The sequence below is a fragment of the Cnephaeus nilssonii genome (assembly GCF_951640355.1).
Source record: "Cnephaeus nilssonii genome assembly, chromosome: 9".
NCBI lineage: Eukaryota > Metazoa > Chordata > Mammalia > Chiroptera > Vespertilionidae > Cnephaeus > Cnephaeus nilssonii.
Window position 1 is genome coordinate 38541224 of NC_137080.1, and position 16440 is coordinate 38557663.

Consider the following 16440-nt stretch of genomic DNA (forward strand, 5'->3'; position numbering starts at 1 on the left):
AAATCATTTATGTGGGTGAAACAATGAGAAAATGATATCAACCATCACTTAACCAATGCTTGCTGAAACTGGTGGTGCAAGCAATAGATGGTGAAGGAGTTGAGAGAAGTGAGAGTGTGAGGAGAAGCAAGAGGGCTTTGGCCACCTTGAAGAATGGTTGAACTTTAGATAAATGCAAGGTACATTCTTATCACTGGAAACCACCTTCCACACAGAATTAAGCATCCCGTGGAGCATGGTGTTAGGTTGTATATGAGGCTGCTGACAAAAGAATCACAATGGAGACACTGGCAAATGGGGAATTTAACATGGTGCCCATGAATGAGAGAAAATAGGTAGGATTTTGTTGTCCTTTTGAAATGGCAGTGAGAAAGAGCATTACAGCAAGGTCAGAAACCCATTCCATGCAGTTCATGGAAGGAAACAGTTTAGAGTCCATTAGGAGTCTAGAGACCCTTGTAACTTCTAATTCTTAATGCTTTTAGGACAACAGAAGGCCAGTGATCCTGCTTCCTGTCTGGCTGACCTATCCTTCTCCATGTACCACCAAGTGCCCCTGCACGAACCTGTTCCATTGCCAGCTCTGTGCATTTAGCTTGCCCTGCTCGGCCTGGGAATATCCTACCTCTGGTGTCACCTTCGTGTGCTTTCCTGTCCCCACTGCTCCCAGCCCTGCTAAGAGAACTGATTTCTTTCCTCCATGGTGCTCTCATAGCATTTCATATGAAACCTCTGTGCTACTATCTCTCTCACATATTATTATTGTCTCTCTACTTGTCTGCCTCTTCATAGTTGGTGAATACGTTAGGAGATGCACCTTTTTTATTCTCAACTGTAATCTAAGTGTCTAAGCACAATATTTGACACTCACTGTGTAGTCAACAGATATTTGTTGGATGAATTGATAAATGAATGAGTGAATGAATGAGTGGATACATGAATACATGCCTCAGGATCGACTCCTAGGTGACTCCATGGCATGGATGTATACTTTTGGATTTGGCCATTCCTTGTTTTTGACCTTGATAGAGCTACCATTAATTTACATGCATTAAATTGGCAAGACTAACAGGTAAAATGTCATCCCTAAATTCATAGATCAAATCTTAGTTTCTCTTGGTTTCAGTTGTAATATTTCTAGCCAAGCCTTGTTTTGATAAGAAAAGGGAGACCTGGGAAACCAGCTATAAATCACTTGATTTAATATGTCAAGTCATCATTTAACAACTTCATAGAGGGAAAACTTGCAGATCCAGAGACTCGATGATTAGGCTGTATTAGGAGCAGAATCTTCTAATGTTTACTATACTAAAGCTCTTTGCTCCAAGATGGCTTCCAAGTGCACAATGGAAAGCAGAGAAACTCAGAGGTCTCATGTACACCTCCAGGGTTGTGACAGTTCTGAAATGATTGGTTGTATCAAGTTGTGTGTCCATGGCTAGGATGTCTTTGAAGAGCATTTGAGGTCTTTGGAGATGATGGGAAATCTTTGGGGAAGGACAGTAACCCAGCTGCCACCTGACCCCACCTGGAAGGAGGTGGTATTAAGGAGGGTGGTTGTCTCTGCTTTTGCTTTCTTCTTTGTACCATTTTTAAAATCATAGGTAGAAAAATAGTATAAAAAATTAACAATGAGTGAATAATTTCCATTCTATGGAAGTTTCTATTGGAAATGTGTGCTTCTTATTCAGCCTTTTTTGCTTTCTTGTTTTCTAGTGGTTTTGGCTCTTGATCCACAGAACTTCCCTGGTCACTGCTTTAACACCCCAAATTGTTACAAAAAGGCAAAGAAGATTTTATCACCAGAAATATCAGAGAAGACTTCTTCCTATGCCTAAACATATGCAGATTTATCTATATCTATATACATAAAAATATATGACTAGAATCATACTATATATACTATTTTGCAGTGTTCATATATGCATGAGTGTATGCATACACGCATATATACTTAAAATTACAAAGTATTCTATTTTATGAATGTGAAATAATTTACTAAACTAAGGCTGTTTGGAAAGATATTCTGCTTGCGTCCAGTGTTTCACTATTATAATTAATATGCAAAAATATCCTTGGCCATATATCTTTGTGTTCTTCCCAGATTATCTTCTTAGGAGAAATCCTTAGGAATAATATAGCTGGATCAGGAAGTGTGCATGTGTGAGTTTTAAAGAGATTTTCAGATTGTCCTCCAGAAAGGTTAGCTAATTTCTACCCCTGCCAACCGTAAATAATAGTGCCAGTTCCTCTCCCCCCTCACCAATAGAGGATTGCCAGGGTTATTCACATTTATCAGTCTGAGAGCCACAAATGATATCAATTCACTTTTTGGGGAGGTTACCAGTAAAGTTTAAAATCTTTTCATGTGATAATTGACCATTTATTTCTGTTTATCCTCTCTCTTTCACATTTTTAAATCAGAGTTCTTATTTTCATTTTAATAATTTAAAGAAATTCTTTGTATTAACCTTCTGTTGGCCCATCTGTAGCAAATAGATTCCTCAGATTTTCATTTATTTTCCATCATTTTTCATGATTTTAATTTTACTATATGAAAACACTTGAGTTCTATGTAGTCATGTCTATCAATCTTTCCATCATCCCTAGATTACCTAAGTTTTCCATCAAAATTAGAGAGTGCATCACCATCTCAACAGTATGGAAATTCAGTCCGGTCCCTGCATACTGCCCAGACAGAGTGTAGGGACTGCTCTGTCATCTTTCCCAACTCTGTCTGCAGCCTTTTGAGCAAGAGCCTCTCGTTTCCACTGTTCGGTACCACCGATTCGCAGAAATTAGTTTTATTACCTGACATCATTCCTGAGTAAAAGTCAAAGGCTCTATTTCATTTGCCACATTCCTGAACATTCCAGGAACTCTGACCTCTGAGCTCATGATATCGGTTGTGTTCTCTGGGCTGGGGATGCGCAACAAGCTCTTGCTGAAAGATTTGGCCAACTGTACTTGAGAAGCTTATTGTTGGTATTTTTAATTCTAAAATATTATAGTATGTGGGGTACTATTCACTTGGAAGAATGGATTTTCATATGGTGAACAGTTACCCAGAGTCCTACCATCTTTGCCATTGGTAACCTTTTAGCATGTTTACTTTTACTTCTTCACCATATACATTTTTGCGTAATTGAGGTCATGTTTATGTGCAATTTGTGTGACACTTTTTCACTCAACACCATATTATTAAGGATATTTTTAAAGGCTTTTAACTAGTTGATTGTTTTATTCTGTAGATAAATCAACTATTCCCCTATTGTTTGTTATTTGGGCTGTGTCCATTTTATTTTTGCAATTACAAATCAGGTTAAAATAAATATTTCCGTATGTAAATCTCTGTCCACAATTAGATTGAGGGATATAATTGACTTTTAACACAATTGATTTGCACTGTTAAATTGCATTCATGGGGGGAAAAGGTTGTAACAATTTACAACCCAACCAAAGGGATAGGAGTGAATATGAGAGAATGATTATGTCTATTTAATACTATTATTATATCAGTTCAAAGTTGAACTAACTGGGGAAACTGAGATATGGATAGATAAACTTGTCTTGTTGCTGGTAATACTATCAATTGCGTTTGGCGTTGGGAATCTGTTGTCCTCTCCACCTAGCCAGTACCTTTCCTACTTCACTAGAGACCCATGGAAATGTGCTATCCTTGAAATTAGACCAGGAGCTCAACAGCACCATAAAAGCTCCTAGTGGTGCCTGGCTCTCTCCTGTATTTGGTCTTCCCCTCCAAAAAGGGGTGGTATGGCCAAAATCACCAAACCGGATCCATGTTTGCCTTGCAAACCAAACAAACACTTCTGTTTCTGTTTTGCTTTGTGTCTGGACTGACTCTTAGCACCTCTTCTGCCTGTGAGTGATTTGCCACTTCTTCTGCAAGACTGGCACCAGCAGAAATGCAGTCTCAGAGGACCCCTGGGAGAAAGCGAGGCCGACCCCCACTTCACTCAACACCTGTGAAGATGGCAGTTCATAACCTTTATTCTGCTTCAGCTGGTTCTTTACCGGCTGTGAAGATCCCAAAGAAAAGAGGGCGGAAACCTGGGTACAAGGTATGGCTCCATCACCCCCTTTCTCCACAGTGCTACCGGGCTGGGGCCCGGGTGCGTGGGCAGAGCTCCACTGGGGAATGTGAGGGAAGGTGGGGAGCTGGGGAAAGGCAGGATCAATACCTCTCTGTCAGTGGAGCTGTAAGGGACGTGGCCCCGTTGTTACACGATGCATGCTGTTGCTGTCATGTGCATTTTCACAAGTGGACGAAGCAAATTACACCAGATGGGGGAAGCTGTAAGGCGAGACCATTTTAGGGTCAGAGCTAGAGACACATTATGCAGCCTCACCTCTAAATTAATGTTTCGGACACTGAGCTTTCCCCTGACTGTGCCTTTTGGGGCGGCTCTGGAAAGCACTTCCCAGAACTCATTCGTCATTTATTTTAGTAGAAGCAGATGATGTCCCCGAGTCACTTACACTAATAATGAGAGCAGGCTAGAGTCAAAGGACACAGGAGAGTTTTCCCCAATAGAGCCTCAATGAGGGGACTCATCCTGAAAATGCTGGGTGTGAATTCATGGTTTCCTGCTTATAAAAGCTGTTGACGTCATTTGGCTCCAAGGAGGCGTCTCAGGCAAAGTTAAAATCCTGTGACCCTTTTACGAATTAAGATTTGGAGAGGCTGGGGGTAGAGAGTAAATTCTCCACTGGAACTGCAGTCACATAAAGCAGCCCAGACCCGCAAATGAGCTTCACCCCTAAGATGTGTTTGCAGACCCTACTGGAGAGGAAAGACGAGCTTGTGCCCCACAAGCCTTTGGGCATCAGAAAATGAGCTTCAGAAGTTTCCCTTCATTCACTTGTCTTGAAATAAAGAGCTTATGTTTCCATCTTGAGATCTGAATGCTCAAACCAAAATGCAAATTGGCAATTAACTCCCATAGATTTAGGGAAATGTATGGAAATTATTTCAGGTCAGCAGAAAGACGAAGCTTCCGAAGAGCTGGTTATGAATTCAGCCTTTATCCCTTTGGTTCTCTGCAGTACTTCCAATTGCTGGAAACGAAAAACGGTAGGTGGGGGGAAGTGACTCAAAGTTATTTGGGGGTCATTGGTTTTAGTAAAAGTTTTTAGGTAAAGTCTTTTGTCACTGGTTATTTTTTTAAATATATTTTTATTGATTTCAGAGAGAAAGGGAGAGGGAGAGAGAGATAGAAACATCAATGATGAGAGAGAATCATTGATCGGCTGCCTCCTGCATGCCCCCAACTGGGGATCAAGCCTGCAACCCGGCATGTGCCCTTGACCGGAATCAAACCCAGGACCCTTCAGTCCACAGACCGATGCTCTATCCACTGAGCCAAACCAGCCAGGGCTGTCACTGGTTATTTTTTCTAACGAAGGGACCCCCCCTTTTCCTCATGGGTATCGCAGCTTCAGAACTGTGTCTCTGAAGCTGGCCCGGGGCAGGTCTCCCACTCAGCTACCTGCCCCGTGGCCCGCGGCTGGGAATTGCATCTGGAAGGCTGGACCGGGCAGCCTTTCTGTTTATAGAGCCAGGGAGCAAATCCAGGAGCCGAAGAAGAAACACACTGAAAACTTTTCTCTTCTCTTTGGCCTTTCTCCTACTCCCCTGGGAGCTGTGACCCAAGAATGAAAATTACTGACAGACGCAGCATTTCTGGAGCCAGGAAAAATGGAAATTCACTCCATGGAATGAACCCGACTTTGCAATTTTCCTGTCTCCTAAAAAGGGCAGCTTTCAGTGCTCCGAACACTCAGAGACACCTCAGGGCAGGAAGAAAGCTTTGGGGATGCTAAAGGCCCTGCACCAAGTAGGCGGGTCTCACGCCCATGCCTCACAGGGTTTCATGTGGGGACAACGGGCCACAGCTCTTGCTTGAGTCCACATCCCATATACTTGGGGAAATGGGGGCGGGGGGGAATTATTTCAGGCCAGCAGCTCCCAGACAGCTCCCCAAGCGTCAGGGAAGAATGGCTCCAAGCCAGGTGTCCGTCTGCATGAAGTTCCGACCCACTTATGACATGAGAAAAATAAGAACCGACTGAAAGGCTTCATAAAGCCAAAATGATTCCACTTGAAGGATTATCCTTTACTCTGACATATCTGCTTCCTACTATTTTGGTGTTAAAGTTTATTTTATTGTGTTGTATGTTGTCAGGATTTGCTAATTTTAAAAAGGTCCTATTTGGTGAAATAAAGTTGGCAAACTATTAAGTCTCTCCAGTTTTATGTTGACAGTTTCTGAGACCCCGAAGCCCCCTTTACTATTAACAAAAAGGTTTTAATTGTGGAGAAGCTAGCAAGGAAACTATACGGTTTCATTACATTTACCAAATAACCACTAATTTGGCAATTTTAACAATCTGGGACACAGTTGGGGAGCCAGAAGTTGCTTAAAAATGCTGAGCAAGCAAAATAAGGTATTACTTGGTCTACTCTTAAAGATCTCGTATTTTATTACCAAGAAAATGCTTTCGAGCCCTCCCTGAGTTTGTTTACTTTACTGTAGACACATTTCTTACAAGCTCGATTATAGCAGTTTATTAATAGCCTTAGATTTGAAGGGGATGATGTCTGGGGAGAGAAGACTACACACACAGCTGGACACCGAGGGGATAATAATAATCATCATCATAATTCTATGATAATGTGTTAATAATATAGAACAATAAAATATGCAATAATATTAACATTATAAAATAATAAATAACATAATTTTGTCATACCAGTAATAACATTATGATATATTTATACTACCAATATTATCATAATAAGAAGTGTTTGAGCCTTCGGCAGACCCGGCAGACTCGCCCCCAGGAGGTTTTGAGAACAGCTGGCCGTGCTGACTGCATCACAGGTCTGTGCTGCTTGCTGTCTGTCACTTCGTGCCTGGTGCTCTCCCAAGCTGCTCTGTCAGTCATGTGCTCCTGCACATGTGGAAACTCTCTCTGGTCCAAGTAGGGAGCAAGCTTCTCCTTTAAGACCAATAACAGGTGGTGACATTTAACCCCTTTTCTGAGTCTTGAGAATAACATGAGTGAATTATAGGCAGAAAAGGGAAAGTTCAACTGGCTGTCAGTGCTCCAGAGTTCATAGGTCGTGGCTCCTCCCAGGGCCCATCTGGCCACCTCTCTCTTCGCCCTGGCTGACAGCCTCATTGCTGGGACAAGCTCACTGCTGTGAGAGGATCATTATGGCTTTACCGTCCCCTTCTCATCCACGTCAAAGGAAGCAAACACCTCTGAACATTAATTTTCTCTGAAGAGCTGTAACCTGACTACCATGAAAAAAGTCATCTTCGTTATCAAACAGAATTTTACATCTCATTAGCAGCATCTGCTATTGATTTGGATCCTTTGTTCAGAGACTCCCCCAGGTCAACAGGTAGACCCCATGACTGAAAAAAACATCGAAGTCTTTTTTAGGAGATAAAGAGAGAGCGTCTGCACCAAGGGGAAGCCCTAGCTCCCATTCTGTAGACACAGATGACTCCATGTCTCCACGTAGCAAGATTTTCCATTTCTGTGTCTTTATGATTGGAATTCTTATTTAAGCAGGAAAAAAGTACTGGACATTTAAAATAGCCATTTGTCTCCAATACATAATAATAATAACTAATACTAATAGCAATGATATGTAACATTTGTTGAGCACTCCTATGTTTGTGGTTCTAGCCAAAGCACTTTCTTATTTGATCCTTGATGGTTTGGTAGTAAGGGGAGTTAGAAAAATGGCAGGAATTAGGCATGAATCAACCACCCCCAGAGCCTGAGGCCACTTATTGTCAGGCTAGCAGCCCTCTACCTTTTCACTATCTCTTTGTATTATTATTCAGAATAGTAATTATCCTTTCTGATTCAAAAAAGAGTAAATTATGTTCTGTCTGCTCTGTTTAATGAGTTAGAAAAGTGTAACATGTTCTAGAAAGAATTTCATTCCTGAACTATTAAAAACAAATGGTTAAAATGTTCTTAAGTGTTGGCAGTTATATCATTCAGAATACAAAGTCAGCTGCTGTAATGGTGGCAAAGGCAATAGAAGCTAATAATTTCTTTCTCATGTTAAAGTCCGGGAAGGCCATCTGGTACTGATACAATGGCTTGATGGTAACAGGGACCCAGGCTCCTTCTATATTATTGCTCTGCCATCTTAACAAAAGTCCCTGCTTCATGCTCTTAAATGGCTTCTCCAGTTCCTACTATTCCACTCATTCAGCCAGCAGAATGGTGACAGAGCTAGCGGAAGCATGTCTTTCCCCTTTAAGGGCCCAGCCACACCCCTATTTTTGCATCTAGCTGGCCTGACTTAGTTACTTGGCCTCACTTAACTCCCAGGAAGATGGGAAAATGCAGTGCTGGGTGACCAGGTGATGAGCTAAAATTAAGGGATTCCATTATTAAAGGAATAGGGAGCATGGATATTTGTGAATAATCAGCAGCCTTAGCTAAATACTTAAAGGACAGTCTTCTGTTTACTGGAAATTTTACTTTTAAAGAAAGTAATTTTATAATGAATATGGGTAAACACAACACTTTGTTTTGTTTCCCTTTTCTTATTGCCATCTCCCCTTCCACCCCAAAGTATGTACTTTTGGCACTGAGTAATAAGAAGTCAAATTCACAAAAATCTCAATTAAGAGAATGTTCAAATTTAAGAAGACAGGGTTTTGTTTGTTTCAACACTTCTTTGAAGTGTCTTTCCAAAATGTGTTTTCTTTAGAAATGTTGAATTGGCGTCAATGCTTCTTTGATTATACAGATCTTATATGCTTTAAAATCATATATATGAGCACTAAATGCAGCTTAATAGCAGGCAAGGGAAGAATTGATATTTAATAACTTCCTGTGCCTATGTTTAAGGTCCCCCTCTTGCTGACAGTAGGTATGGAGTGCCACCTGTGGTTCATGGTGGAAAATGATTACACAGGCACAAGGCAGGGGCCATTCTCTCTGGCTGGACAGTGTGCAGCACCGACTGCAGGGGCTCTCTCCTTTGAACTTCTGTAGCCCCCCCAGTCCCCACTGCAGGGCTGGAGCAGGGGTCAGTGTTGGGCTCAGCCATAGGTCAGGGGCAGTGGTATGCTGGCAGATGTTTCCAGCATTCTGAGTGTGGCTCCCGTGTGAATGTTAGCTGATATTTTCACAGATGTTAAGGAGTAAGACAAATGTAAACAAGTGAAGTTGTATGTTGGAACTTCTTTCATCTGTCAAGGATGTGAGTTCTTTGCTGAATTGGATAATATAGTTTTGAACTCAAAAAGTATTTCAATTTCTTGTCCTATTTACAGTGTAACAGCGACAGACAAGACACACTTTTAAGTTTAACCTGGATTTTTAACACTTTCTTAAATCTATAAATCAGTAAAATAATAATTCCAGTCCTAATTTGTAGCATTTGCCAATTTCCAAGGTCTGAATATTCCCAATATGGCCAATTTCAAGTCGCCAGTGTGACGTCTCTGAACATGGTTTTGGGAAAAGATGTGTAGCAACCTACCCTTGCATCTGTATTTCCGTATTTCCATACAGATGCAAATGTAGAATAATTGGAAAATGATGAGTTTTGAGTATCTATTATCCTTGTTTTTAATAAACTTTAATTAATACTCTAAGTACATATATTCAGTCTTTTTAAATAATGGCTGTATTTAACATTCAACTTGCAATATGACCGGAAATCTAACAGTCATCTCTGTGGACCCATATAAACTGGCCCCGGCTCCCCCTGCTCAGAGTTCTGCTGTGCACGATGCCTGAGGCTGGATGTCCCATGTCCCCTATTCATCTGCTGGGCTGGCTGCTTTGACCCATGCCTGCTGATACATAGAACTTGGCCCCTCACCGGTTTCTGTAAGAAACCCAGTCACACCAAGCATTCCTTGAAATATGTTGTCTCTACTAAAGATTGTTGGGGTCACAGGACACAGTGGACAGGAAACCACCAAATAATGCTCACAGACAGAGCTGGGGTTTTGAATTCCACTTTATCCAGTGATGGAGTCTTTTGTTTCCCTTTTTCTTCTGTCTTCTCTGCATACCCATGGAGTACTGACTTCATTGTCTCCTCATTTGGGTTCCCTCTGTCAGGAGGAAATGCAACCATTCCTCCCAGCCCACCTCAGGTAGAGCCTCAGCATCCCATCCTCCCTCCCTCCCCCCTTCACCCCTGCTGTACCTCAGCAGTCTCAGCGCCCCTCAGGGCCCAGAGGAGAAGCTGAACCCCATGCAGTGTTGGTGGGGAAAAGCTCCAGCTTTCACACCCTATATACTCACCCCATGTGCACCTCTGAAAGGCATAAGGACACTGGACCATTCCCTTCCCACATCCAAGCATCCCCTTCTGTCTTCACTGTGATGCAAGCAGTATATTGTACTGGGATAATATGTTTTCCTAGGGAAGTTTTAGTGCAAATAGTTCTCAACCAGGATCTTAGATTTGACTGACATGTTGCCCAAGCAGGTCTCAAGGCCAAAGGGTACTGGCTCCTCTTTCCTTTGGTGTTTAATCTCTCCCCCAAATGCAGGGAGGAAAAGGTATGAGTAGGCTTCAAAACAAGCTGACTCGTAGGAATGGAATTAAGTCATCGGCTACAAATTTCTTGTTATTGGAGCTGATTTGCATTTTCAACAGGTAGGTGTTTAGACCAAAATCTGAGGTTAAACACTGTGAGGTACTCAGTTTCCCCTAACTCTGCTCCCTACAGCACTTCGTCAGAACCCTGCCCAGGGCATAGGGGGTATGAAGAAAGAGTAAGCCTAAAAGAGGAATCCCCAAGGAAAACTATAGGCAGGGACATGGACAAAGCTGTCCTAACCAAATAAGCATGGGGAGGGGAAAGAAGGGAGGGAGAACATGATTTTTAAAAAGTCTGGTATATTAGTTTGCTAGGGCCACTATAACAATAAAATAACAAATTGGGTTGTTCTATTGGCTCGGACAATAGAAATTTATTGTTTCACAGTTCTGGAGGCTAGAAATCTGAGATCAAGGCCTTGGTTGGGTTGGCTCTTTCTGAAGACTATGAGGGAGGATCTGCCCCCCGCCTTTCTCTGAGCTTCTGGTGCCTCAGCGTTCCTTGGCTCCACAGAGGGTGTTCTCCCTGTGTCTTCCCCTTGTCTTTCCTCCGTATGTGTCTGTCTCTGAGTCTACCTTTCCCTTTGAATAAGAATAAGTCATATTGGATTGGGGCCCACTTTAATGACCTCAGCTTACCTTGATCATATGTAACCACTCTCTTTCCAATTAAGATCACACTCACAGGTACTGGTGTTAGGACTTCAACATCTTTCGGGGGGACACATTTCAACCCATAGCATCCAGTATAATAAATAGTCTTTGTCTTTTAACTAGGCATTTAGTCCATTTATGTTTAAAGAAATCACTGGTAAATTTGGGTTTAACTCTGTATCTTATTTTGTGTTTGTCCTACTCATTCTGTGTTCCTTTTACCTGTCTTTTCTGTCTTCTTCCATATTATTTTTTAAATTAAATTTTTCCCTACTCATTGAAAGTTAAGCACTCTGTTTTCTATTACATTATTATTTTTTTAAATATATTTTATTGATTTTTCACAGAGAGGAAGGAAGAGGGATAGAGAGCTAGAAACATCGACGAGAGAGAAACATCGACCAGCTGCCTCCTGCACACCCCCCGCCGGGGGATGTGCTTTCAACCAATGTACATGCCCTTGACCAGAATCGAACCTGGGACCTTCCAGTCCTCAGACTGACGCTCCATCCACTGAGCCAAACCGGCTTCGGCTCTATTACATTGTTGATTGCTTTAGAAAGTGCAGCATGCTTGCTTACTATAGTTTTATAAAGTTAACCTTTCCCTTACTTCTTCCTAGGTAATACAAAGACCTTAGGACATTTTCACCCCATTTATCTTCCCACTTATGTACTCTTTTTGTCACACATTTTAATTCTCTTTTGCTTTTATAATCCCTCAAGACATAATTATTTTTATATAGTCAGTTTCATTTAGATTCACTTGTGTATTTACCATTTAAATTTTTAAAATTCATTTTTTGCATATGAGACCTTCTACCTCGTATCACTTTCCATTTGCCCGGAGTGTATTTTTTAGAAGTCCCTTTAATATAGGTCCTCTAGGGATGAATTCTCTAGCTTTGTTGTCTGGTAGTATCTCTATTTTATTTTCTTTTTAAATATTTTATTTATTTATTTATTTATTTATTTATTTATTTATTTTTATTAATTTCAGAGAGGAAGGGAGAGGGAAAGAGAGATAGAAACATCAATGATGAGAGAGAATCATTGATCTGCTGCCTCCTGCACAACCCCTACTGGGGATCGAGCCTGCAACCCAGGTATGTGCCCTTGACCAGAATCAAATTCAGGACCTTTCAGTCCATAGGCCAATGCTCTATCCACTGAGCCAAACCAGCTAGGGCTATTTTATTTTCCTTTTTAGAAAAAATATTTTTTCTGGGTGTAGAATTCTAGGTTGTCAATTATTTCTTACAGCACATTGAAGATATTCCATTTGTTACAACTTTTTATATTTGCCATGTCTTTTAACCTCTCCTCCATAGTTTTTATGTATTTGTCTTTATGCTGCTTTTTGGATAATTTCTCTGACATATCTTCCAGCTCACCAATTCTCTCCTTAACTATGTTTCATATGCACTAAATCTGTCCATTTAGCTTTTAATTTTAGTTATTGTATTTTTCATTTATAGACGTTGAATTTGGTTCTTTTTCAAATTTGCAATGCTATTTTTTACAGTTTTCTGTTCTCCAGAGATATTTTCAAGTTTGTCCTTTATATCTTTATACATCGTATCACAGCTTTTATTATATAAGTCTGATAATTGAAAGTTTTAAACTATTTGTGAGTTTTTTGCTATGTGTTTTTATTGCTCATTCTTATTTTGGTTCCTTGCTTCCTTGTGTGTTTGGATATTTTGGATTGTGCTATTCATTGATTTGGGCGGGGGGGGGGGGCGGGGGGGGGGTTGAGACCTTTCTCCAGAGATGATTTATATTTACTTTTCCAGGTACGGGGGGAGGGGGCGCGGAGGGGAGAGAGGCACTGTCAGATTGAGTGATTTTTTCACTAAGTTCACAGTCTGACGTTTTCTTGATTACCCAAGTTGTGTGAATTTGGGCTGCAAACCTGAGATCTGGCTTGTGGCAATTTCTTCTCAGAAATTTTGCATACACCCTTCCCAGTTTCAAGACAACTTTTCCTGTAGTTAGGTAAGGGTGGGGGTAGGGCAGGACAAGGACAAATTTACAGCTGGCTCACTGTTTGGTTAGTACTTCTGTTTCTGCCACACCTGCATATTCCTAGAAAAATACTCGAATTTTACATCACCTGACCCTCTTTCCTTTAGTGTCTTCTGGCCGCACATCCCAGTTTGCAAACAGATCCCTTCCCAACTCTCTCCAGTGATTCTCTAGAAAATGTCTGAGAGAAGGTCTGGAGCAAGAAACTCTCTAGGCCCTTATTTTGGATCCGTAAATGGAAAAGCAAGATGAGCTGACCCCAGATTCCCCAGACCCCTTTGGGGGAGAGTCCAGCTGGCAGGGCCAACTCTACTCCCCTGCTCCTTCCCACCTGGATACTTCAACCAGGCGAAGCACAGCCCCTCCAGCCACTGGCAACCGCACTGGGATAAGGAGTTGCTGACTCATATTTTGTTTAATTGATTTTTTGAGAGAGAGAGGGGGGGAGGGAAAGAGAGGAGGGGGGAGAGGGAGAGAGAGAGAAAGAGAGAGAGAGAGAGAGAGAGAGAGAGAGAGAGAGAGAGAGAGAGGCATCAATTTGTTCTACTTATTCATGATTCATTGGTTGCTTCTTGCATGTGCCCTGACTGTAGATTGAACCCGCAACCTTTGCTTATCAGGATGATGCTCTAACCAACTGTGCTATCCAGCCAGGGCCCACAGACTCCTTTGACTGAGGGTTTGAATTGTAGGTAAAGGTGCCAACTTTGCCAGCATCTGTCCCAGTTGTTGGCTTTGCTGGCCGAGGATCAGCTCCTATATGTCAGAGTAAGGTGTCCTGGGCAGCAAACCTTCTTCCAGCTTTATGTTGCCGAGAAAGAGGCCTCTTCTGCCTCCTTCCTCTTCATTTTACCCAGTTTATTCTGCCAGATCCTATTTTTAATATTTCAAAATAAACTCTCTTTGAGAATAATTTTAGATTTAAAAAAGAGGTGCCAAGATAGACAATTCTCATATACCCATACCTAGTATCTCCTATTGTTAGCATCATACATTACTGTGGTACATCTGTCACAACTGCTGAACCATTAATAATACATCATTATTAAATAATGTCCATAGTTTGTTCAGATTCATTAGGTTTCTTCCTATTCCATTTCAGGATCCATCCAGGACACCACATTATACTTAATCGTTGTATCTTCTCAGGCTCCCCTGGGCTATGAACGTTTCTTAGACTTTCCTTGATTCAAATGAAGTGCTGGTCAAGCTGACCTCTGAGTGTGACCCCAAACATGGATCTTGGACACGGACTCGAATCTGAAGTTCAGCCCGCAAAGCTGCAGAGTAGAAAAGGGTGGAAGCGTTGTAGAGAGGCCAAGGTTAACTGCCACCCAGGAAATATTCTGGTAGGGTGTAGAGAGCATTCCAGATTTTCATTGACCAAATGGGCTCTCTCTTGCAGCTCAAGTCTCCGGTTCTCCTGACTCCGTTGGCCCTCTCACCTCCGCGGAGTACGCCGGAGCCCGACCTCAGCTCCATCCCTCAGGACGCAGCCACTGTCCCCAGCTTGGGAGTCCCCCAGGCTCTCACAGGTAGGTCAGGAGAATGAACTCCAAGGCTGTGATGGCCTGTCCGTCATTTAACAGTTACTTTATGAATTAGAGAGCTGTCACCGACATAGCTCAAATAAAGAATTTACTCTGTTAGCTAGACAGCAGATAGGATGACCAGGTTCTCTGAGAACATGAGTTTAAATGTCTCATAGTTTGGATTATTTGAAACTTGGTTTTCGGTGTATCTTGGGTTCAGCTGGTTGCCTTGGGATGGGACTGGGAAGAGTAGTTGGTGGCCTAGATTTTTCTTTCCAGAGCCAGGTTTACTTTGCACCAATGGTGAGCCTGCGCACCTTGAAGAGTTTCCACCCCGATTTGTACTTCCAGATCTCCCAAGGATCCTAATCTCCTTTAATTCCACCTGGCACCCTCCAATTCAGTCAGGATAGCACTCAGCCCAATGTCTCTCATGGGGCATTCACCAACCAACCATGGTAAGAATAGCAGCAATCAGATTTTGTCAAAAACACACACACACACACACACACACACACACACACACACACACACACACACGGTCCCTCCTCATCACAACCCCACTGCACTGCCCTCTCCCATCCCACCTAAATTCCTTCATTCTCCTCCCATTTATGGCCAACAAGGCCCTGTAAGTTCCCTCCCTCTGTGATCCAGCCCACTGCTCTGCTTAGTCCCGGGGGCCCACCACAGGATCTTAGCACAGTTTCTTCTCTCCAACTGGAATGATCTTCCCTCAGGTCATCCTATGTCTCCCTTGTATCTCAGCTCAGGCACACCTGCCTCCTTCATGGGCTTCTTGCCAGGGTCCTCAGGGAGTCTCAGGCCTGGGACAGTGGTGGTGGCCAGGGTCTATGCTCCATCTGTAGGCCTCCAGGGCCCTTTATGAGTCTGTGTGCCGAAGGCTTCTCTCAGGCTCTCCTAGCACCAGTGTTTCTCACAGTCCAGTCCCACATCAGTCCCTGTGACTCTCTGAGAAGGCCTGCCTCCCCACTGAGCCCTGTGAAGCCAGGGACCTCATCGGTTTGGTTCACCATTTTCTCTGTAAGACCTAGCATGGTGTCTGGCATGAAGGTTCTTATTAAATATATTTACTTAATCACCTGGGATGAGTAGAAGAGAAGACAGCCTGGTAGATTGAAAAGGGCATAGGCTTTGACCTCAGAAAGGCTGGGTCCAAATCCCTGTTGCTCCACTAATTACAGACACTAATCCCTCTAACCACAGGAAGCCTCAGTTTGTTCAGTAGTAAAGGAGGAATAACACCTAATTCCCAGCTTGTCTTAAAAATGAAACAAGACAAAATACACAAAGTGCCTGGACTATAATAAGCGGTCAGTGAAAACTAATTTTCTTCGTCTTTGTTATTACTGTTCAGTAACCCTATTGGTGTCCTATTAAAGTCCCTCTTCAACTCTCCTTTGCATTAGTGGCCCCCAAGGCAAGATGCTCATGCTCTGGGCTAGGGCTGGGAAGGGGAGGGGCAGGGGGAGGAGACAGGAGAGGAGAGTCGATGTACAGAAGAAAATATGATACCTATTATTAATATATGTTTTTATCTCATCCTTTAAAATTTTATTTTTCTTGGGTATGTTTTAAAATGTAA

General features: G+C 42.3%; 1 protein-coding gene across 1 annotated transcript in view; it reads left to right on the forward strand.

The window, feature by feature from the left end:
• Positions 1-3926: 3926 nt before the first annotated feature.
• The window catches only part of SCML4 (Scm polycomb group protein like 4), a gene marked incomplete at its 5' end in the record, with an annotated part of 44896 nt that continues 32382 nt past the window's right edge, over positions 3927-16440 (forward strand). The window contains 2 exon segments of the mRNA XM_079779670.1: positions 3927-4082; positions 14708-14837. Coding sequence (XP_079635796.1) covers positions 3927-4082; positions 14708-14837 — 286 coding nt within the window.